At 37.7% G+C, this 23502-nt stretch overlaps 1 protein-coding gene across 12 annotated transcripts in view; it reads left to right on the forward strand.

Annotated features, from left to right (window-relative positions):
• PSEN2 (presenilin 2) overlaps nt 1-18156 on the forward strand; it is a 46431-nt gene extending 28275 nt beyond the window's left edge. For 4 of the 12 annotated variants that reach the window (XM_087934397.1, XM_026695658.2, XM_026695654.2 and 1 more), the window contains exons 2-11: nt 4782-4965; nt 6838-7067; nt 7919-8060; nt 8894-8961; nt 9947-10167; nt 11687-11785; nt 12165-12242; nt 12792-12926; nt 14665-14783; nt 16066-18156. In XM_087934397.1, the coding sequence (XP_087790523.1) occupies nt 4822-4965; nt 6838-7067; nt 7919-8060; nt 8894-8961; nt 9947-10167; nt 11687-11785; nt 12165-12242; nt 12792-12926; nt 14665-14783; nt 16066-16221 (1392 nt within the window). In that variant the 5' untranslated portion in view covers nt 4782-4821 and the 3' untranslated portion in view covers nt 16222-18156. The remainder of the gene's footprint in view (nt 1-4781; nt 4966-6837; nt 7068-7918; nt 8061-8893; nt 8962-9946; nt 10168-11686; nt 11786-12164; nt 12243-12791; nt 12927-14664; nt 14784-16065) is intronic. The other 8 variants (XM_087934408.1, XM_087934439.1, XM_087934442.1 and 5 more) reach the window with 2 other exon arrangements.
• Nucleotides 18157-23502: the final 5346 nt, after the last annotated feature.

The raw sequence follows: 23502 nt of genomic DNA on the forward strand, positions 1-23502 counted from the left end.
CTCCTTCAGAAGAGTAGTAAACCCATGTTTAAAACTTGTCTGAAATGGTATCACATAGTCTGATGACAGGCCCCAGTGTGTACCCACCATGCAGCCCCCCTAGTCAAATATAACAATTTAAGGTCCAAAAGAAGAAGCAGTGGCAGAGGGGAATACAACTCTTTACTCACCAAATAATCAAACACTGAAGTAACCCATCTGCTTTTGTATTTTGCCTACTCTTCCATCCTGGAAATCAATTGTCTGGAGCTTCTCAAAGCTTTAAGGAAGTTTTGAAGATGCCTGAACAGGTCTAGTCAAACTCTGCTTTCTTCTACAGTTCCATTCATGATTAAGGAGAATGACTGGTAGATATTTTCTGGCCAGTTGGTCACATTTATTGAGGAGAGAGGAAAGCAAAGCCAGGGGATCCACCATTTTCTTAATATGCCCTGTACACAATAAATAAGGGCAACATCATTAGGTGGGTCACTTCCTTTAGCAGGATACAGATTGACAGTGGAAACAGCAGGCTTTATGCTGGTATGGTTTTCTGATGACAGAATCATAGGAAGGACTTCTTCCAGGTAATAGGCCAGTATAATAGTGTTCCTCATCCCTTGGCGATTAGTGGCAACATTTGGAATTTTGACACATGTTTTGGATATATTAACAAAAGACTACTGGAACTAGCCTGAATTCACAAAATGGCTGACATATGTGAAATAACAAACACCAATTCGAGTGTTATCTGCTACCTTTACCTACTTTTCTGAAGGATATTACAGTTATGCTATTTCTCAATAGGTGGGTAAATTTTCAAACATCATTGGGAAACAACATTTCTATAAAATTAAGAAAGGTGTAAAGCCATATTTGTGACTCAAGGCATTCTGGATAGTAATAATATTGAAATTTGCCACAGGTTATCTCCCCATTTTAACTAGATTTGTTTCTTGGGAAAGTACAAAATTAAGTGGGACAAGGAATCCGGCAGGCACATTGACTGCAAGCCACGCAGGTACTTTAATTGTGTGCACTAACTATGGCATAAGCTTTGTTGAAAGTAATAATATTTACTTTCAAATATGCATCTCTGGGTGTTGATATTAGGCTTTATCTTTCCACTTAAAATAAACATGAATTAAATATAAGATTCACATTTATTAGTTTTGCTTTTTTTTTAAAAAAAAAGTTTTCTTTCAAGCTTGACATTGTTCTTGGCTCAGAAAAGGCCCCCTGTATATTGGAATTTAAAGCCAATGGAAAATACCTCTACAGAGAAAGGATGTGGTTTATCTTTGCAAGCAGAGAAGATCTGTAGTATTTTTAAATAGATACACTAGATCTGCTCAGGTCTGTTCACTCTAAATGCTTTTTTTTTAATTTTTATCAGACCAGTATATTTTCAATAGTAATTTGGCTTCTGGTGATACCAACTAATACTTTTTTCTACCTGATTTAAATCAGGTATATGAATATAACTCAGACTTTACTGTTGTGTTACTTTTATTAGAATTTCAAAGGTTGCTAACCAGAACCAGGTGAAAAAGCAAGTACATTGGTAGAACCGGATATCTGCTATATCTTATGAACAATTCTTCAGTTCAAACCTGGAGCTAGGCTATATTTTCTCTCTCCCCCCGCCCCCAAATAAAAAGTATTGTATCCTATTTTTATTCTTTTTTTAAATGTATATCTTCCAGAGTATCTTGGAATCAGGCAATGCCTAAATAAAATAATAATTGTTGGTTGCATATTCAGCCAGGTATTTAGATCGGATTTTGCATTTTTATCCACTATTGCAGAGGTGTCAAACTCACGTCGTCATGGCAGTGTCACTTGACATATTGGGACTTTTTCCCCCTTCGCTAACCTGGGCATAGGCGTGGCCAACGTTTGATGCATCCAGCCCAAGGGCCAGGAGTTTGACAGCCCTGACGTATTGAACTCTTCTCAAAGACCTGGAATAAGTAGATGTTGTTTGGTGGTGTTCGAATCATATGGTGGAAGGGACCTTGGAGGTCCACTAGTCCAGTTTCTTGCTCAAGGCAAGAGTCCTTATACCAGTTTGGATAAATACTTGTATAAACATTTCTTGAAACCTCCAGCAATGGAACACCCACAACTATGGGAAACACGCTGTTCCACTGCTTAATAGTTCTTGCTGTCAGGAAATTCCTCTGAATTTCCAGATTGGATCTCCCACTGACAAGCTTCCACCCATTTTTTTCTTCTCCTATCCTCAAATACTATAGACAATAAATCAATGTTCTCTTCCCTGTGGCAGCCTTTCAAGTATTAGAAGACTGCTAGTATGTCTCATCTAAGTCTTATCTTCATGAAACTAAACATATCTAATTCCTTCAGCTGTTCGTCATAGCTTCCAGACATCTTATCATCTTTGTTGCTCTTCTTTGTAATCTTTGTAGGACATCGCATCTATTGTATTGTATTGTGGTGGCCAGAACTAGACACAGTATTCCAAATGTGGCCTCACCAATCTGGTATAGAGTGGTACTATACTTCTCTTGATCTTGATACTAACCTCTATTAATGCAGCCCAGGACTGAGTTGGCTACTGATTCATCTTTAAGCAATGGTCCACCAGGACACCTTGAATGCTCTCATAGGCACTACTGTTGATCCTATCCTGTACTGTACTGTACTGTATTTTTTTGCCACTGAATTGCATCTAGGTGGATAGGGACCCATGTTTACGTCTGTCAAGATCTTTCCGACTCTTGTGTCTATTTCTGAAGTCTTAGAAATTTCCCCCGACTTTGTGTCATCCCTTTATCTAAGTTGTTTATGAAGATGTGGTATTGTCACAGAATGTAAGCTATTCCAAGCAAAGGTTTCTTTTTGCAATTAACCGATAATGATTTTATCAATGCCAGCATTCAAGTAGTGCTAGTGGTATTTCTTGCAGATATTCCAATGCATCATTATTGCTACTTTATCATTCTGTTACTTGTAGGTAGTCTGTTGAATCTTCTTGCAACAGCTAACAAAGTACTCCACTGTTTCTTCACCTTCGATACTCTTCCAATGTCCTTTTCCCCCCACTGTCTGTGTACTTACAACTTCCATGTCCAGCTATTTGCCTTGGTAAGTACAGTCTGACAACATTGCTGCGAGGATGAAGGTCATGATTCATTATCATTATTTTCCTGATCTTCTTATCCAGAGTCTTTAGTTCTGCTTGAATCCAGGTCATTATTTCAACTGTACATACATACTACACTCTTCTACACTCTCATGATGTATTCACTTCTAACCTTCTTCCTGACTTCTGTCTGCTTGATGTTGTCAGCCTGAAGGATGCTGAGGTATTTGTAATGATAATCTTTATCCAGACTCTTGATGTTATTTCCATAGGGCATCTTGATTCTTTCAATATTCACTATTTTTCTCTTGTTGATGTGAGAATGGCACATTTGTCTTGTTCAAACTCCATTGCAATATGTTGGCAATACTTATGGACAATGTAGAGCAGCAAAAACAGATTTTCTCAGGAGTTTTGTATGACTATACATGCTAATTCTTTCTTGTTTTGTTCTTCACATTTGAGGGTCTTTTTGATATTAACATCAATAGCAGTAGCACTTAGACTTACGTATTGCTTAATAGTGCTTTACAGCCCTCTCTATGGGGTTTACAGAGTCAGTAAATTGCTCTGAACAATCTGGGTCCTCATTTTACCGACCCTGGAAAGATAAAAGGCTGAGTCAGCCTTGAGCCGTTCAGAATTGAACTCCTGGAGTGAGCAGTGAGTTAGCCTGCAGTATTATGTTCTAACCACTGCACCACTATGGCTCAGTTAATATGTTTAATATGTATCATTCATGGTGTATAACTTTCACATACTGTAACTCAGAAGGGGAAAGGGGAAATGCACCATGAAAAGAATGTCTTAAAAGAATGCAATTTTGCATGAATTATGCATGCAGTATACTGCATTTAGGGGTAACTGGAAAACTCATGTACCATTGGGTGGTTGTTTCAGAGACAGTTCCATACCTAAACAGAGAAACCACAGCCAAAAAGCCGTGAGAGCAGTAACAGCTTCTGATTTACTGCTGCGTTTCCCATTGATTACCTTTGTGGGAAGCTGGCAGGGAGCATTAGAAATGATGGTCACTGTGGCTAAGTACAACATTGCTAAAACTTTGCCAAATTTCAACCCCAAGGGAGGTAATGGGTCCTGGATTTTGGATGCATTATTTAAGTTAGCCTAGTTGAGGAATGTTGATTCAAAATTTGTTGCCCTACGATGTACAATTTTGCCCAATTTGAAGGTTTCAAACAAACAGCTAAGTTTGTGTAGTATAGTTGAAAAAGAAATACACTGCATATTTCACTTCTGTGGGGGAGACTAGATTAGATAAAGATGTGTTATTGGTAACATACGGCATTTAAATTTGTTTCTATGTTGGGTAGAATTGGTATACAACAGTAGCCTTTCCCAACCTGATGCTCTTCAAATTTAGCGGCAATTAAATAAGTGGTTGGGATTACCCAAAATGTAACCTAAGTCAGCTAGAAGGTATTGGTTTTGAGAGTCCTAGAAAAACAGTATTAGCCTTTTAAAAATTAGATTCCAATACTTTAAAAAAAAAAACCCACATGCGATAGCATCAAAAAAAAATCAACTTTAAATAAAGGTGAAATATTTTTAATAGTTCTGGAATATTAGTTATTTCAGAAAAAAAAAATCCGTTTTGGAAGACTCTTTAATTTTGTTATTATTCTGGGCAGTTTGCTTTGCTTTTACTCTTCTACATTACTTATTTCTACAGCGTCTGGAGTGTGATTAAGATTCTCCATGAAGAAGGAAGCATGATCGCCTTCATGAACAATTCTGACAGTGAAGAAGAACCTTGCAATGAAAGGACATCATTGATGTCAGCTGAAAGTCCCCTTCTGCCTTCTTATCACGATGAAACACAAGCATCTGAAGTTGCGGAAACACTTTCCCACAGGGTAGGAGTCTTCGGAAAGGAATGTGCAGCTTTGCTTAGAATTGGCAGGGATTATAGAAGTCGTTTAGTCACCTTAGGACTAGACTCTCTCGAAAAGTTGTTGCTCAATAATCTTTAGGATGGAAAGAGTCTAAAATCATTTATATATACCATATGAGATATTAGTATTCATTGTGTTTAATGAATGAAAATTAATTTAATGGCATTTAAATGAAATCAGGTTTTCTCTGAGCCCCATAAAAGGTCCCTAATGGACATCACTTCCTGCTCAATGCAGTACCTACCCGTGTTACAATGTCCTTGACTGATGGCTATTCAACCTCTACTTAAATAGGTCAAGCCGAAGGGAATTCACTATATCCCAACGCAGTTCTAATGCTGAACCGTATTAGGAAATTTCTAAATTTAGTTAGAATCAGATTTGTCTTCCACGCGCTAAAAGAAAAGAAATCTGCTCTTTGAGTAGCATCCAGTTATAGTATATAATGGTGATCATGTTCTCTGTGTGAGGTCATTTTTTGTGGGTCCTTCTTTTGTATCTTTCAAAAGGGCTAGACTGGCAGTTTCAGATGTTCAAGTACATTAGGGTAGTTTTCCCGCTGTTTCCCCATCACAGCTATATTGGACTATGTACTAACCAAGTAGGACTATTAATCATCCAGCATCGGGCTGGCTGTATTAAAGTATTTGAGCCTCAGCCACCTTCTTACACCAGGACTTCACTATTTTTAAAATCAGCCAATGGCTAATAAACCAAAGACCCTCACTCCTACCATAGCCTCACATTGCAAGATTGCACAAGTGAAGATATGCTCTTACTGAGGAAATATATCTGTGTGCCATCAATTGTGTTCTCTCTCTTTTTCTTTTAATTGTGTTTGATTTTTTTGAGACTGCCTGGACTTCTCTTGTAAATCTTCCTTCAATTTTCTTCTCAGATGTGATTTGCCATTGTCTCCTTCCTTGGCCGACAGAAAGTGGCTGGCCCAAGGCCACCAAGCTGGCTTTGTGCCAAAGGCAGGACTAGAACTCATGTTCTGGCTATAGACTCTATAGATTCTATATAGTAACTATATTTATATAGATTCTGTATAATTACTACAGGCTCTTGTTTTTACAATTCATGAGAGAAGTTGTCTGATTTTAGCAGTTAGCAAGTACAGTCATGTAATTGTAAGGATCCATATTGTATTTTCAGAATTTGATTGTGGTGATAAAAGATGGGGAAAAAAGGTAGTATTGAACTGGGTTATTTCATGCATCCTTCTGTCACATTGTGTCAGCTGAGGCATTATGGTTGCTGGGCATATTCCTTAGCCCCTGAAAATGGCAACTTCTTGGACTTTGGACTCTTTTATTACTCAGTTTCCTACAATAGGAAAATTCTCAGGGACGATTCACACCCTGGTCAGCACTTCTTCACTCTCCTACCATCGGGTAGGAGATACAGAAACATAGCCAGCCGCACCAACAGGCTGAAGAACAGTTTCTACCAGTGGACTGTCAGACTTCTGAACAGAAAATAACTTCATGTCAACATAGTATAACAGACTTGTGGGGCCAGCGCGTTGTGCATCAAGGTCACACAGGGTAATAACACTGGATCTGGGTTAGGGACTTCTGTCCTCACTGAGTTGTTTGCGGGGGGGGGGGGTTTCACAAAGGGAGGCTCAGCCAATCTCATTGTACACATGTTGTATTCTGACAATAAAGGTAATAAATGCACAATATTTTAGTTTTCTCAGTTTCCAGCTGTCTGAAATGACCACTTTTGGTGAGAGCTTTTGAAGGCATTAAGCAGTCAGAAAGAACTCTGTTGGGAAAGCAGATCTGCACAACGGTTGCTAACTCTTTCTGTTCATTGTTCTTGCAGAATAGACGTACTGGCAGCACTGGCAGCTCCAATAAAGCAGAGGGACATGAGCCTGATCCAGAAAGAGCAGCAAAAGGACATATTGTGCTGGATAATGAGGAAGAAGAGTTGACCTTAAAATATGGAGCAAAGCATGTGATCATGCTGTTTGTGCCTGTAACACTGTGCATGGTTGTAGTTGTTGCAACCATTAAGTCAGTCCGTTTCTACACTGAGAAGAATGGGCAACTGTAAGTGATTCCTCACAGACTCTCAAACAATGACTGCATTGTCCCAAAAGTGCTTTTTCAAGAGGTAACTGGACCTTCTTTGTTTTTCTTTGAAGACGTTTTGCTTCTCATCCATGAAGCTTGTTCAGCTCTGAGGAAGAAGAAGCTTCTTGGATGAGAAGCAAAATGTCTTCAAAGAAAAACAAAGAAGGTCCAGTTACCTCTTGAAAAGGCACTTTTGGGACAACTGTGACCTAGATGACTGAGAATCTCCATAGACAACGAATGCATTATTTGCATTAAGATTATTTTTTTATTATTTAGTTTTTTCCAGGGGTGTTTGGATTGCAAACTCCCATAATTCCTAAGTGGAAATAGTAAATTTGTGGTAAAGCATGGAGATATCCAGGAGTCAAGTTTTAAAAGGCTCTTAAATTTTTTTAACGTATTCTGTTTTGTTGTAAGTCCACATGAAATCAGATATATACATAAATAAAAACACCATTGGATTTCACAAGTTGAAAATCTGTGTACCTCAACAATATTTCCATAATCATCTGCGCATAGCAAGTTGCTCAATTTTTTTCCAACCTGGAATCATTCAGATGTTTGGTGTTCAAATCCCTTTGGCCGTATTGGATGGAAATTAATGAGTGGAAGCCCAGCATACCTTGATTGGGAGATGGTACTGTAGCTAAAGATACGATAAATCCAAAAGCTACCTTTCCTATTTTATAAACGTCTTGTTTCTGTTGCCTCTGTGTTTGAGTTAAGGATTGGCATTTTGTAATACATACGTTTTGGAGGGAATTGGGTTTTGACTTGATAGTCAGTGAGCTTCTTCTATTAAGATATTTTGCCTTTTCTTTCAGGATTTATACCCCATTCAGTGAAGATACCCCCTATGTGGGCCAGCGTCTCCTGAGTTCTGTGTTGAATACCATCATCATGATCAGTGTTATTCTAGTGATGACCATCTTTTTGGTTTTGCTGTACAAATATCGTTGCTATAAGGCAAGGCTTTGAATATGCTAAAAAGGCATCAAATTATAAAAGCCTTTTAGTTAATTCTATCAGATGCCTTCACTTCATGGTTATCAACATTCTTTATGCCTGATCCTCAGTGATTCTTATAGTATACATTTGCCACGTCATTGTAGGCAATTAGTCTGCATTTTTTCATGGATTGGATATATTTAGAAGTGTTATTGTCACACCTTTAAAAAATGTTGACTGCGGAATTGTAATATTTTAAAGAATTTTGCAGGATTTAGAAGAACCTCAGTGTTATTTTTCAATATTTTAAATTATTCAAACTGTAAACAAGTAAGATCTTTTTATAGTTTTATCATTAAATAAGAGGCTGATATCGTGATCAGAGAATATTCAAAAACCAGACATTTTAGAGAGGGGCAGGTGTAGAGAAGGAGAATGTACTAGACATTTGGGACAGAGGACTGTTTGACAGGCCCCAGGGTAACTTTAAAGATCAATTAGTTGGCAAAATAAATGAAGGGGAAATCAAGCTTTTTACTTTTGTCAGAGTTGCACAAATAGACGGTCCCTCGGAAGTAATTTTTCCCTGAAAAGCTTTTGGTATTTTGCAGTAAAAACCTTTTTTCTAACTTCCTATGAATTTTTTGACTTTCATTTAGAGTTTGAAGTCGTCTTTACTCTTTTTTGTCTTCCTAAGGAAGCCTTCCCCTCTCTGTCAGATATACTAGCATGTGCTGGGAAGGCTTCCTGTAACAGAATTGAAGAGAGAGCTATAGCAAAACCAGGTCAATGTAGTTATCTTCCGAATGTGCAAGAAAGACACCTAAATAGCATATTCTCATCTTTTGCAGTTCATTCATGGGTGGCTGATTCTTTCATCGCTGATGCTTTTATTTCTCTTCACTTACATCTACCTTGGGTAAGTGAGAACTGTGAATCCTAAATCACTTTGTATTCCTTTAAACAAGGATAGATATCGGTTAGTGTAGATCCTAACAAGGGCTTGCTAAATTATTTGCAACAGTTTTTCATTCAGATTTTTGAAGAATAACAGGAAAGCGTATATGATCCATGAAAAAAGATGAAACAACATGCCACCAAAAGAAAATAGCATGAGCGGGGAAGAGGAAAAAAGCAAATTCCTTAAAGATGAATGATCATTCTTAAATAATGAGTGTCTGTATATAATTAAAGAAGGGGACTAGTCTATTGGAGCTTTGCTTTCATTCTCATATTTCTTATAGTCTGATAAAGCAGTCACTGCTTAGCAACTATGCCAGGTTATTAAATAGCATTTGTATAATTGTGTGGAACCTAGGTTGACTGTGTTAGCAAAATTTTAGATAGCGTTTGAAATATATTTATGATAGATAAGAGTAGATGGCTTTTGCCTCTATTTGTTAGCTTTCAAAATTAGGTTGACTTAGTTATTGGATGATGTGTAATATCCCTTTCCTAATCTAGTTGGCCCATGTGTATTTTGTATTCTGAATTAAAATAACAGCCTTCCCACCCACTTCCAAAGAACCTGTAGTGGGGACAATGGCTTATTGGATAAGTAGTTGTACAACATCTCTAATGTGGTTGTTGTCTTCTCTTTGACATCACATAATAACTTACTGAAAAAAAAATGCTGATCCCGAAGAGCTGTGATTAGATTAGAATCTGCTAGGCTAGATTAACACATACTATAATGTGACATGGGACCAGATATTTTGACCCTATTTTGACCCCATGAGCCTTGGAAGCTCAGTTATACAGCGCACGATTTTGGCCATACACCTGCAATTTCCCTGTTCTTCCTGTCTCCTATACAATACAGGGTCACTTTGTGCTGTTAGTTCACAGTTACTACATCATGGCAGTGAATTACTTTTTTTTGTTTTTGTTTTTTCATCTGACAGTGAAGTACTCAAGACTTACAATGTGGCTATGGATTACCCTACCCTGTTCTTTGTCATCTGGAATTTTGGAGCAGTTGGGATGATTTGCATCCACTGGAAGGGGCCTCTGAAACTTCAGCAAGCCTATCTCATTATGATCAGTGCCTTGATGGCTTTAGTTTTCATTAAGTACTTGCCAGAGTGGTCAGCTTGGGTCATCCTGGGCGGTATCTCTGTTTATGGTATGTCTACAACAGAAGGATTTGTGAGGTGATCCTCCTCCGCAAACCGAGTGTGTCTTTTGTGAGGAGACAAAGTTAATGCCATGTCCTAGAAATCATAAATAATGATAAATATTAAATGTTTGCATTTCACTTCAGGGAGATTGTCTCAGCTTTGAAACCTATATTCAGAAGGTTGCATTCAAATATTGCAATAAACCTTGATTTATTATGGTCTTCTCCAAGCTAGGTTTGCAAGCTCCTCTCTGATAACAGTCACTGATGCTTTTCAAACCTGACAAGACATAGTTTGTCAAAAATGGGAGTAGCAATATTCTAATTGTTCTGTGTAGCCTGTGGATAGACAAGGAGAGCAAACTATAGTAACCAATTATAATCATTCATTATGACATTGTAATGTGGCCTGGAGTCATATGCATTGAAACAACAATCACAGCAAAACTTTAAAGGGATTTTTTAAAATCCAATAATTGTTCTAAAATACATGTTAAGAGACTCTGGCCAATTTTAAGTACTATAGATAGTCCTCAACTTATAACAGTTCATTTAGTGACAGTTCAAAGTTACAACTGCACTGAAAAAAGTAACTTATGGTAATTTTTCAGTTATAACCTTTGTAGCATCCCCATGATCATATGATCAAAATTCAGATGCTTGGCAACTGGTTCATACGTATGACCATTGCTGTGTCCCAAGGTTATGTGATTATCTTTTGCGACCTTCTGACAAGCAAAGTCAATGGGAAGCCAGATTTATTTAGTAACTGGGTTGCTCACTTATCAGCTGCAGTGATTCACTTAACAACTGTGGCAAGAAAGGTCATAAAATAGGGCAAAACTCATTTAACAAATGTCTCACTCAATAACAGAAATTTTGGATTCAGTTGTGGTTGTAAGTCTACCTGAATACAAAAAATGCTTCTCAAAATTAATTCTGTACAGTCTAAGGACATGTTTCTACTTAAATATTTCGCCAATTCTTAGTTTCATTCCAATTGTCACTTTTGCTCTTTCAGTTATTATATTGGCTACATTTCTTCACAATATTTTCATTGTAAGGGAGGGGTAATTAAGAGGCTTAAGAAGAATTTGCATCTGGATGTAAATGAAGTAAGAGATTGTTTGGCATCTCTTCAGTGATATCAAAATTAATTCATAAGTCCAGTCCCTTGCTTTGACTAATGATAAGGTTGGGCTGTGTCAATAAGGGTTAGATTCTGTGTGCCATATAAAGTTTGGTGGTTTTATTTCCCTAGAATTGCTTACATTATATGGGTGTTGAATTCCTCTTTCCCTGATTGGATGTTCTGAAATTGCATTTATCTCCTCTTTCATTTCAAAAAGGAAGCTCTCCAAGATTCAGAAGGTTTTCTTTGTATATTATACTCTATTTTACTGCTATTATCATGATTTAGTAAAGCTATAAGTACCCTTTGAGAACTCTCTGCCGTGTATCAGCAGGAAAATTAGATGTTCAGAATGCTACTTGGGATTAAATAGACATTTTTTTCTGTCCACAGACTTGATAGCAGTTTTATGTCCAAAGGGACCTCTCCGAATGTTAGTGGAAACAGCACAAGAGAGAAACGAGCCAATATTTCCTGCACTTATTTATTCCTGTGAGTAAAATACATACTTCTTTCGTGTGACTGGCCTTTATAGAATTGCCCTTGTTGTAGCAACTAGTGGTACCTTGTAAATTGAAAATATTATCTCAGAATAAAAATGGAACATTGAAATTCTCTCCTGATTCTCTTTTGTTCAGAAATATTGTTGGACATTTGCAGATTGTGAAATAGATATAAAATTCAATTTCCTGATTATCTCAGCATTTTTTTAAAAGGAAAGTTTCTGGCCTTGCAAAGTTAGATTTGCAAGTATGGGCCTGATGCCCAGGCTCCAGATTTCTTTTGATGTTACAAATTTTCTCTAGTAAATGTTTAAATTTAGGAAGGAAACTTGTTTCATAAGTTGTATATTGTTTGCGCTTTCCTTCAGCTGCTATGATGTGGACAATAGGAATGGCAAAGCCAGATAATGCACAAAGAAGGTCTTCTCAGGAGATATGGGATCCAGGTAATTGATACTTTTGATGCAACAAGAGTCATTCTTTCGTTATTAAATAGAATTTAAATGGAATCTGCAATTCATTATATTCACTGGATTTCTTGCTTATTGCAAGCTAATTATAAAGGGAAGTTTCCAAAAGATTTGTATTGGAAACTGCATTAGAAATCTCTGCATTGAAAGAGTTAATTCAATTACTCACTGAAGAATGGTTCTGAATCCTTTGACAATTTATGCACAGAAAAAAATATTTTTTTTTAATTTGGGAATGGGTTGGTTGTAAGATTCAGATCCAGCATGACCAGTCAAATGAATTTGTGAACTTTGTAAACAACATTAGGAAAACTATAAATTCTACAACCTGGCTCTGTGATAACAGAGAACAAATCAGTTATCTTCTCCATGACAACTAGGTTAAATCAGTATTATTGCACAGTCTTGTTATAACAGGGGGAACTTTTATTCTAACAATTTTTTTCTTAAATTTTACTGTAATACATTGATTTTTCTTGTTTTTGCTTGTCTTTCTCTCATTGTTATGCCTCAAATTGGCTGAAGAAGCAGAGACCCATGGCAATTCTTCACATGCTGAGCCTGAAGTTCCAGAAACGAGAAACTCAACTATTGATCAAACTGGCCAACAACTTGGTCAAATTGCCCGCAACTTTGAGGAAAGCCAGGAGGAGGAAGAAAGTAAGCTGTTGTCACTTAAGCAAATTAAAAATTCACTATTATTAATCCTTTAAAATAGGAGCAGCTGTCTTTAAAAGAAGTATTACAATTATTTGTAGATTTCAGAGAAGGAGCAAGGATTTTGAGCATGAAAGAGTATTTCCATCATTGTTTTCTTTATGACATACACCATCTGTGAAAAATCCTAGGGAGGTCCTGGATTACAGCAAATTTGTTTGAGATTGGTTCTGTATATTCATTTATTTTGGCGCTGAATTTAATTTGTGGCTGTAGTTAAAAAATGCAGGAACATTGGGTGCTTCCTTACATTAAGTTAGAGATCAAATGTTGGCCATTTTATATGCTTTGGTGGTCTTAAGTGAGGGCCACAAAGAAATGCTATTCTGCATGTAGGAAATAACTAAAATATTATTTTGTAACATGAGGTATGTAATCTTTTTGGGACGAGGACTCATTTCAAACTTAAAATCATCTAGTGTGTAGATTTGGCCACAAATGTGAGTATGGAAGTCACCCATTTTTCAGCAAGTACTTCAGGCACCCTGTATCAATCTACAGAGAGCCTTAAGACCACATCAGATTGGTGCAAATGTATTTATTTATTTTATTTAAATGATTTATAGAGCTGCCCATCTCATAGCAATGACTCTGGATAACATGCAAACATTAAAATACTATAATGCAATATTTTAACAATATAACTAACTGTATAAACTCATTAAGTCCTGGTTACATAGTAACTCCCAAATAAAATCACATCAATAGATATTGCCTACCAATGGAAAAAATATTTGTAAATCAGGCCTGAACTGGAGTCCTTTTGGGATTATCTGAGCTTGGTTATTTTCTTGCAGATGTTTCATTATCCAACTAGATAACATCATCAGTGCTACAAGGGGTTTGCTCTATGTTACAAGTGGCTTGCCCTGTCAGTATTGGTGGGGATGCTCCTGATTATTCCTTGATTAGTTTACTATGTGATTGTTTGTCTGAATGGTTCCTTGATTAGGGAATTGTTTACTACTTGATTGTCAGCCTAGTATTAATCTTGGTGTTAGTCTTTGCTTATCTGGGTATTGATTGCTGGCAAAGGGGTGTTTTGACCTTTTTGTTTCCTTTTTAGCTTTTTGATAGTCTCTTTTGAATGTAGATGTTGTTTGTGCTTGTTGGTGACTGATTTGTCTGAATGCCAGACTTCCAGGAATTCCATAATGTTTTTGAACTTAGCTTGGTGTAGATAATCAGTTTCCCATCAGAGATCCAACACCACTTATTTTTAGCACTGATTAGGTTACCTGGTTGGATAATGAAATGTCTTCAAGAAAATGACCAAGCTAAGAGAGCACTGAGAACCCCACAGAGATTGTCCAACTTCCTGGACAAAATTCTGGAGGAACAACCAGGTCTTCAGAGCCTTATGAAAGACTAAAATGTTGGGGTCTTCAGGATCTTTGGAGTGATGCCCTTTCTGTTAGATTTGGTGAGGGAGTGGGGAGAAACAGTTGGGGACAGGTGGTCCCACAAATAGCCTGATCCTATGCTATGTAGATTTTTACAAGTGGTAATCAGCACCTATAAAAATAAATCTTATTTTTAAAAGTCAGAAAATTTGGGGTGCAAAGGAAAGTTTCTGATATCCCTTGATGTTCATAAATGTCATGTTTGCTTAAACCTAACTTAAAATATGTGTTGGAAGACAGGTGCAACTATCTGATGGAATTATTTTTACTTCTAATAGGAGGAGTCAAGCTGGGTCTAGGGGACTTTATATTCTATAGCGTGCTTGTCGGCAAGGCAGCTGCCACTGCTAGTGGGGACTGGAATACAACATTGGCTTGTTTTGTAGCCATCCTCATAGTAAGTAAAATTAACACAATAAGGCAGTACCATTGTACTTTTGGCTTCTTTCCCTGTTGTGCTTCCTTTTGAGTGTAAACCTGAGGATAAGAATTATCTCAGAGTTGTGACCAGTTCTGGGATTATTTTTTTGCATGGGAAGAAAGACAAAAATGATTTAAATACCTGTTCTTATGTTTTGTCTTTTAACATACTCTAAAACAAAGTTAGCAGCATGGATTATCAGCATTGGGACCTAGACACTTGGGACTGAAGAGTGAGTCCCAATGCAGTTGGGATCACACTTGATTGGGAGAGCTTACTCAAATGATGACGAGTGTGTTCTTTAACATGATCAGTTTGAATCTTTAGGGTGATACAACATTCTGTTTAGCTTCTAGTATTAAGATCTGAAAGGTGATGATAACCAAAATATTGTTTTCGTTTTTTGCTATTTCAATAAATGTTTCAAAACCTTAGCAACTCTAAGATGTATGGACCTCTACTTCCCAAATTTTCCAGCCAGCCATTTTTTAAATGCACATTTAACACTGGTTTGAATGTTTATTAAAATATTTGGTGCACAACCAGATATTAAAAATGCCCCAACAGAAGCAGTTTACCTCTAGGCAGCTGAAGCATATTTAGGGGACTGAAGTAGGGTACAACATTAATAACGCAGCAGGGAAAACCCTTATTTTATTTTGAGAAAAATAAAAGAAAAAGGTAAGCTAATATGACCATCCTGCTCTCAGGGAACAAGATATTCAATAGGGGAGCGCTTACAACTGAGAAGGCCATTCTCCAACCCCCTGTTTTCTTCATCTTCTGGAAAGGTGGAAACTTTCCAAGACTATCTTGCTAATGCATACCAGGAGAGATTTAGTAAACAGTTTCAGGGTAAATGGACCCAATCCAAAAGTCCTGTAGTTAATAAATAGCACCTTGAATTGTGACCAGTGCAGCTGCTATAACAGGAGGAGGAATTAAACCCATTGTTTTGTTAAACCCATTTCTACAGATCAGCAAACCAACAACTACAATTTGTGCCAGCTGTAGACTTTGATCATCTTCATGGGGTAGCTGGCCATGTAGGTCAATTTGCAGGAATCCAGCAGACTTAATAGCAAAGGCACGAGTCACTATCTTCATATGAAATAATTTCTAATTCATTTCTTTTTGTATCTTTCTGGGCAAAGCCCCAAAAGCATCACAGGATTTTAATATTTTTAATATTTATCTGTAAGAAAAATATCCCAGCTAAGTGTATTCCTGTTGATCATGTTCCTTTTCTTTCTCTTAGGGTCTGTGCTTAACTCTTCTATTGCTTGCAGTCTTTAAGAAGGCACTACCTGCTCTTCCCATCTCAATCACCTTTGGCCTGATCTTCTACTTCTCAACAGATTATCTCGTGCAACCTTTCATGGACACCCTTGCAGCTCATCAGTTATATATCTAAGAATAATGGGGATCCTGTTTAAGAGCTTCCACAGGCAGCAGGCCAATTTTTAGTGCATAAAACCTTGTGAATTTTACACTTAACTCGATACCTTTTTCACAGGAAACACTAAAAAAAAAAACAACCCAGTTTTGCTAGTTTCTCCTGGAACTTCACAGCTGATTCTTCAGACTATCAATGCTGCAGGTGTCAGGATCTATGCAGCTGAACCTACTTGCAGATATTCAGAGCTGAGTTCACCCAGATCATTTGGAGCATAGAATTATTATTGATGACCTTCCTCTTCATATTTTTCATACATTAATTTTTTACTTTGTGTAGAAGGTAGATTGATTGCATTACCTTAAAATACAATGAAGAATCCGTCTTGAGAGAGCATTGCTATTGAGAAGTTTAAAGTCCACTTTATATAATCTCACAGTAATAATAATACAGGGTATTTTTTTGAACATTGAAAAAGCACTCTTTGAGAGAAATACAATTCAAGTACAGGAACTGTCTGAAAGGAGAGCAGAGTATAGAGAGTTGTGGTTTCTATAACTACCCCACTGAAAGTGGGCTGTTCAAATCTCTAATATAACAGCTAACCATGGGCTATCATAGAACTTTTGATATTCCTGGTTTCCACAGTAAAATCAGCAAGAAGCACATTGCAAACAGCAGAGCTGTTTTAGTGATCCTCTGCTTGTTCCACTGGGAGGCTTGATGTTGACGTAGATTAGCTTACCTTCCAGGTACTCTAAATCAGGGCTGCTCCTAAATCAGGTCAAACTCCCAGCCTACGGGCCAGATGCGTTATATACTGCCTACGCCCGCTTTAGTGAAGGGGAAAAAAGTCCTGATACATCACATGATGCTGCCGTGATGACATGAGTTTGATACTCCTGCGGTAAATGAAGGTATCTATGTCTCTGGCTATGTTCCCATTTCATTCATAGCCAGATTTCATGTAACTATGATTTGCTGAATAATTGGCTGGATTCATGTTATTAATTAAGCCACAAATTAAGATTGATATTGATGGGGTCAACATACTTAGCAACCTCATGTTGCATGTTAGCCCTGATTTTATTTTCTTTCAATATCCTTTGAATTAAAAACAAAACGAGAAGTAAAATGATGCAAAGCACCACTGTGTAGGTTTTTATGGTAATGGGACACAATCTTGCCACTTAGCCTTCTGTTAGATGACTGCCTGTGTCTATCATTTCAACCATTTGTGGGAACACCTATAAACTCTTCTCAAAGTTCTAAATGTACCACAGCTCACAAAGATTAATGTGGACCTTAAACTAGGTTCACATAATATACTATGCAAAAGTCAAATAAATCACATTATGAGTATAATGTGTCAAACCATGTCACACTGTCAGTCTCATCTGCCCATTTACAATAGTTTATTTGGTATTGCTCATGTAAGAAAAATGACCCAAGGAAAAGAGAACGCATGGCATAGTTATAATTCCATTATTGAATGACCCCATAAATAATGGCAAGCGGGTTCTCTTTCCTTCTCTTCCTAGATTGGGTAGCATTAGTGTGACCAAGAAGCCATTCAATAAAGAGTTGAGATTTGATCAGTGGAATAAGTTGGGACTGCTTTATTCCTTAATCATAAATCCTTTGGAGGCTTATCTTGTACTTCATCAAACCATGACTTTTTATACCTGTCAATAAAACTAGATTGGCTAGCAGTAAGAATTCTGGGAGTACGGACAGTTTGTCTTGTCCTGGTTTCTGATCTTCAGAAAGTCCTACATTTAGAGGATTTTATGCATAAAGCAGGTCTAATTCACTATATTTCTTTTCTCCAAAGTAGAACAAGAGCACATGTAAAGTAGGCTGAAGTATATATAGTGGTACATATAGTAATACACGTAGATACTGTATATGCTATGTAACATCTTTTTAATTAAAAAAGATAATTTCGCTCCAGATCAATACTTCCTTCATTACCAGCAGAGAAAAAAAATAAAGGGGGAAATGAAAGATTAGCTTGTTATAGTTCTCAAAATTAGGTTCTTGCTGAAAATAGTATTGGCTGCAAAAGTAGAATTTCCATTTCAGCTCTTTGATTTCTCCCACCAACTCTTAATGTTTTGTTGCATCAGAACTATTGTTTTGCCACACTTTTTATTAGACCAACTTGGCACAGAAAGTTTTATTCCATTCCATTTTTCTAAGCAGCCCCACCAGAGGAGCTTCAATGATACTGAAAATTATAAAAAGAGATTTGATGCATTGAAGTAAATTGCAGTTCATTTTCAGTGGGTTCTTATTAGATAGAAACATTACGTAGCTACTATGATGTGAACTATAAGATCAGTATACTGTCTCTATTAACTTATTGTGTGCTTATTTTTTATTCCTTGCAATTCATATTCCTGCATTTCTACTCTACAGATTCCTTTCTGACAAATCAGTGCACTTAGATATCTTTTTGCATAGACAAAGTACTTATTTTAGGGGAAGACAGTCATTTTGCCCACCTACGTCAGATTATTTTTTACCTTAGTAGTAACACAGGGAACTAATGCTGGGCACACTGGAGCCAGCAAAAAGGAGATCCTTGCCTAGCTACACTTGGGTTCCTTGCTTCCGGGAGATGTAGATATTTTATTTTTTTAGATAAAATAACTGCATAATTGGTGAATCTCTTCAACCTGAAAAAAAACGCTAAAGCTCTAAAGTGTAAAACTTCACCTTCTACTTTGGATCGTCTTAGTAAAAACAACTTCGCTTTGGCTTTCCAGAAAGTTCTGTTGGGAAGAGGTCACTTTGGAAATGTTTTTAAGAATATTTTAATTTAACAGTGAATTATTTTGGAACTATTATAGCTCATAACAACATTGAAAGGACACATTGGGTTTATTATAAAAATTAGTCTAAATAAGAAATAGTTAATTCAAGTTTTTTTCTAGGTATATGTATCATTGTAGGATTTGCTTATTGGTGCTTTATGCTTGTTTTGCTGGAAACCTGAGTTTTTCCCCCTTTCAGATGTTACTTTTTGCGAAAAAAAATTCCTGATTTAAGTGCAAAGGAATAATGAGTTGACCTTGAATATATATTTCCTGAATATTTTACAGTTAATAAACCAGATTTGGGGCCAGTCCAAGATAGAAAAACCCAATAGTACACCCTATTATTTTATGTCTTAATTTATTTCAGATACTCAGAAGAATTCCATGACCATTAACAACACTGACTAGTTCTAATGGGAACTGTACCCAAGCACATCTCTAGAGCACCAGTTGGTAAATGTGAAATGTGCTCCTTGAACCATACCTGATTTGCTGTACATTTGGCTTACGGTGATTAGCATATACAGTACCATATTTAATTTTATAATCCTATTGCAGCTTAATCAGAATTATGTGGTACGAAACAATTCATACCTAGCTAAATACAGATAGTCCTTGATTTACGATCACAATTGAACCCAAAATTTCTTAAGTGAGACATTTATTAAGTAAGTTTTGCCCCATTTTACGACCTTTCTTACAGTTCGTAAGTGAATCATCACGGTTGTTAAGGGACATTGTAGCTGTCATAAATATGAGTCAGTTGCCAACTGTCTGAATTTTGATCACATGACCATGGGAATGCTGCGATGGTCATGTGGAAAATGGTGATAAGTCACTTTTTTCAGTGTTGTAACTTTGAACGGTCACTAAGTGAACTGTTGTAAGTTGAGGACTACCAGTACTTCCATCCAGGGCCAGGGTTGGAGAATTTAGATCTTTAAGATGTTGAAATAATCCCAGCAACCTAAACCAGAAGGCTATTCCTTGTGTAGCAATATTTAGTTGTATAAGGAATGTTTCAAATCTAATTCCAACCGGTTACATTCTCTTTAAGCGTCCTATGCAGTTCCAAATAACAAATCAATCAAATGAATATTGCACTTAAAATCCCTGCAAGTTCTTATAGCCAATGCAAGCAGAATTAAGATGTGTCATCTTTTTGCTGAGAGGAAAGACTTTGCAGTTGGCCAGTATGTGCAGGTATTTGTGCATGTGTGTTTTATTTTCTGCAATGCAGCTTACAAGGCATGGCCTGGCCCTAGGATCATCAAAGGTTGCCCATCCATCATTTTCACGGGTACAGGTATGTAGGTCTAGGTATATTCGGGTCTTTTCCCGTGTAAGATTAAGAGTGATGTTTCGACGAGGTCCCACTCGCCATCTTCAGTCTGGTACTTTCAGCTTCGTGCCAGTGCAAGCAGTGTGTGATCAGAGCTGCTGTCTCTCTATAAATACTGGTGGTCGGGGCTGGTGTGCTGGGCTGCACTGCTGCCTCTTGATTAGTTGATGGAGTTGATGTTGGTATAATGGGCTGTGTGATGGCCTTGTGAGTTTTGTTATCCAGTCAGAAAAGAAGAAAATACTTCCTCCCTCTTCCAGCACCTTAAAGCCACAGGACATGAAATTAATTTCGAAGGAACCAAATTAATATCCAACACTGAACACTTCAGCAAGAGAATAATCAGGGAAGCCATCGACATAGAGAAACACCCCCATAACATGAATAAACGTGACGATACCTCCCGCCTACCAGACATCTGGACACTAGCCCTCACCAACAAACAAGTCCCAGCCACGAAAACCAACACCAGACCCAAAACAACACGGGACACCACTGCCAATCCCCCTCATCAGACCCAGGCCCAAACCCATCCTATAAATCAAGGACAACCACTGTCCAGAAACCAAACCACGGCTGCCTCGCCAGCTGTCCCACCCCCTGATCACAAAACCAAACAAGCTGAAACACACCAAGAACACAGACCCAGACCCTAAACTCGAAGCCAGACTAAAACCCAGAATGCTACATCACAGCCACCCACTCAGGATACCACATCAGAAAAATCAGGAAATTACACCACAAGAACTCAAGAAGTTGCTACACAGCAAACGACCCAGAAAATCACAGCACAAGACCAAGGATACCACAGCAATAAAACGCACAACGTCATCACACAACCCATTACGCAAGCCTAACACACCTAAACAGCACACACCCCAAAATCAAGTTCACCATGGAAATGGAAACAAACAAACAACTACCGTTCCTAGATGTACTAATCTATAAAAAAACAGATGACACACTAGGACACACCATATACCAGAAGAAAACACACCAACCGCTACCTCAATGCCCAATCCCACCACCACCCAGCACAGATAAACTCCATGGCCAAAACACTAATTGCCAGAACCAAATGCCTGCTAGACAAGACACACATAAAGACTGAACTATGCACCCTGACTAAAGTACTGACAGCCAACAGCTTCCAAAAAAGCAAAATCACTGCCTTGATCCACAAAAACACACTGAGACATAATGGAGACCTAGAAGATGAACAGGCCTATGGAACAGCTGTCCTGCCCTACATAAAAGGTACTACAGACAAAACCAGTAAGATACTACATAGGCATCACATCAAGACTGCCTTCAAAATAGACAGAAAAATAGCAGCCTTCCTAAGAAACCCCAAAGATAAAATTGACCTGGAAAACCAAGGCATATATGAAGTCCCCTGTGCATCATGCCCTGCCACATACTTTGGACAGACCAATAGAAGAATAAGTACCCACCTGGATGAACACAAAAATGTAGTAAAAAAGCTGGAACACACTTCCTCACTAGTCCAACACATGAAAGCAACAGGTCATAGCATCGACTTCAATGGCACCAAAACCCTAGCCACTATAGAAAACCCCAGCCACAGAATTATCAGAGAAGCCATAGAGATTGAAAAAAGACCTGAAAGTATGAATAGAAGAGATGATTCCACCAGACTGTCAATTATTTGGAAGCCTGCACTCTCAAACAAAAAAATCTCCACACCACAAGCCAGGAAAACACCTGGGCACAAACAGATCCCCACTGACACCTCCAGCTCAAACACACCCCAACCAGGCACCCAGATGAAACCTAGTTTCCTAACAAATGATAGCCGTCCATTTACTCGGAGCCAAGCTGCACTAAAAGCCTCCAATACAGGAACACAATGTTGCCAGCCAATCAAGACAAAAAAAGCCACAAAACAGACAGAAGATATTAGGAACACCAATAAAGCAGAACACAGCAAACTCCAAGACCAATAAACACAGACCAAGACTCCCAACCAATCATGATGAAGAAAAAACCATTCTGGCACAGCAGTAGGCTAGCCCCAAATTTAAAACTGAAAAAACTGTAAAAGTCTGACTCACAGACGAACACAATACAGAAGCCTGATGATGGCAGATGAGATTCTGCCGAAACGTTGCTACAACTTTAAAAGCACAGCTATAATGATGTGGGAAAATACCCGAAGAAAGCTGAATGCCATACATGTAAGTACCCGCGAAAATTTAAGAAAACAAATACACACACACACACACACACACACACACATATATATATGGTATTGAGCTTTGTTCAGATATTTTCTCACGTCATTTTTGAACATTTTCCTCTGTATTGGATTTTATAGGTTATTTCCACAAAGTTCAAGAAACTAAATAGCATTGTTTGTATAATATGCCAATTTTAGCAATGGAAGCTAAATCATTTTCTGTACTTAGTGTTAATTTCCAAAACAGAATATTGTCTAAAAGAAAACTACACTAAATCACTACACTAAATATTCATTATTAAATTAAACTATAATAAGCTAGCCACACTCTAGCCATCTGTTCTCAGTATATGATAAGATACAAATTGTTTCAACTTTTTGGGTGCCATGGCCTGGTTCCGTGGAGAGAGGTTTTTCTGTGGTGCAGAGGGGGCATGGTTTCACATGGTGCCTGCATCCTGTGGATGGTGTTTCACTTGTTTGCACGGCCCAGTTTCTGGCATGCTGCGCCTGGTGCCAGTCCACAGACCAGGGATTTGGGACCCCTGATGTAATGGATACCTCCACTTCAGGGAACAGTGACTGATTTAGAAATGCCCTTCATTAGAAAAATCAGCAAAATGAAGTATTGTGAAACACTGTGCATTTTGTCTGTTGAGGGCTAGAGAATGCTAATTTAGTGCATTCTTTTAATGCGCAAATATGTATTTATTTATTTATTTAAAACATTTATACGGCCACCCATCTTATAATTATTTTTTTCCTGCTCTTTAGAAAGTTCCATCTGCCACCAGGGAGCAGTGTGGCAATAGAGTAACTTTCTCCGTTTTAAGGAGATTCCAACTCTGCCTTTGGAGTCATATGAGATCTCTAAAACCTTTACGTTTTTAGTTAAGTTGCTATTGTCTTCACGTTGGTAGGAAAATAAAGCATAG

This window comes from Pseudonaja textilis, chromosome 1 (assembly GCF_049901715.1).
Source record: "Pseudonaja textilis isolate UNSWEBS1 chromosome 1, rPseTex1.2, whole genome shotgun sequence".
NCBI lineage: Eukaryota > Metazoa > Chordata > Lepidosauria > Squamata > Elapidae > Pseudonaja > Pseudonaja textilis.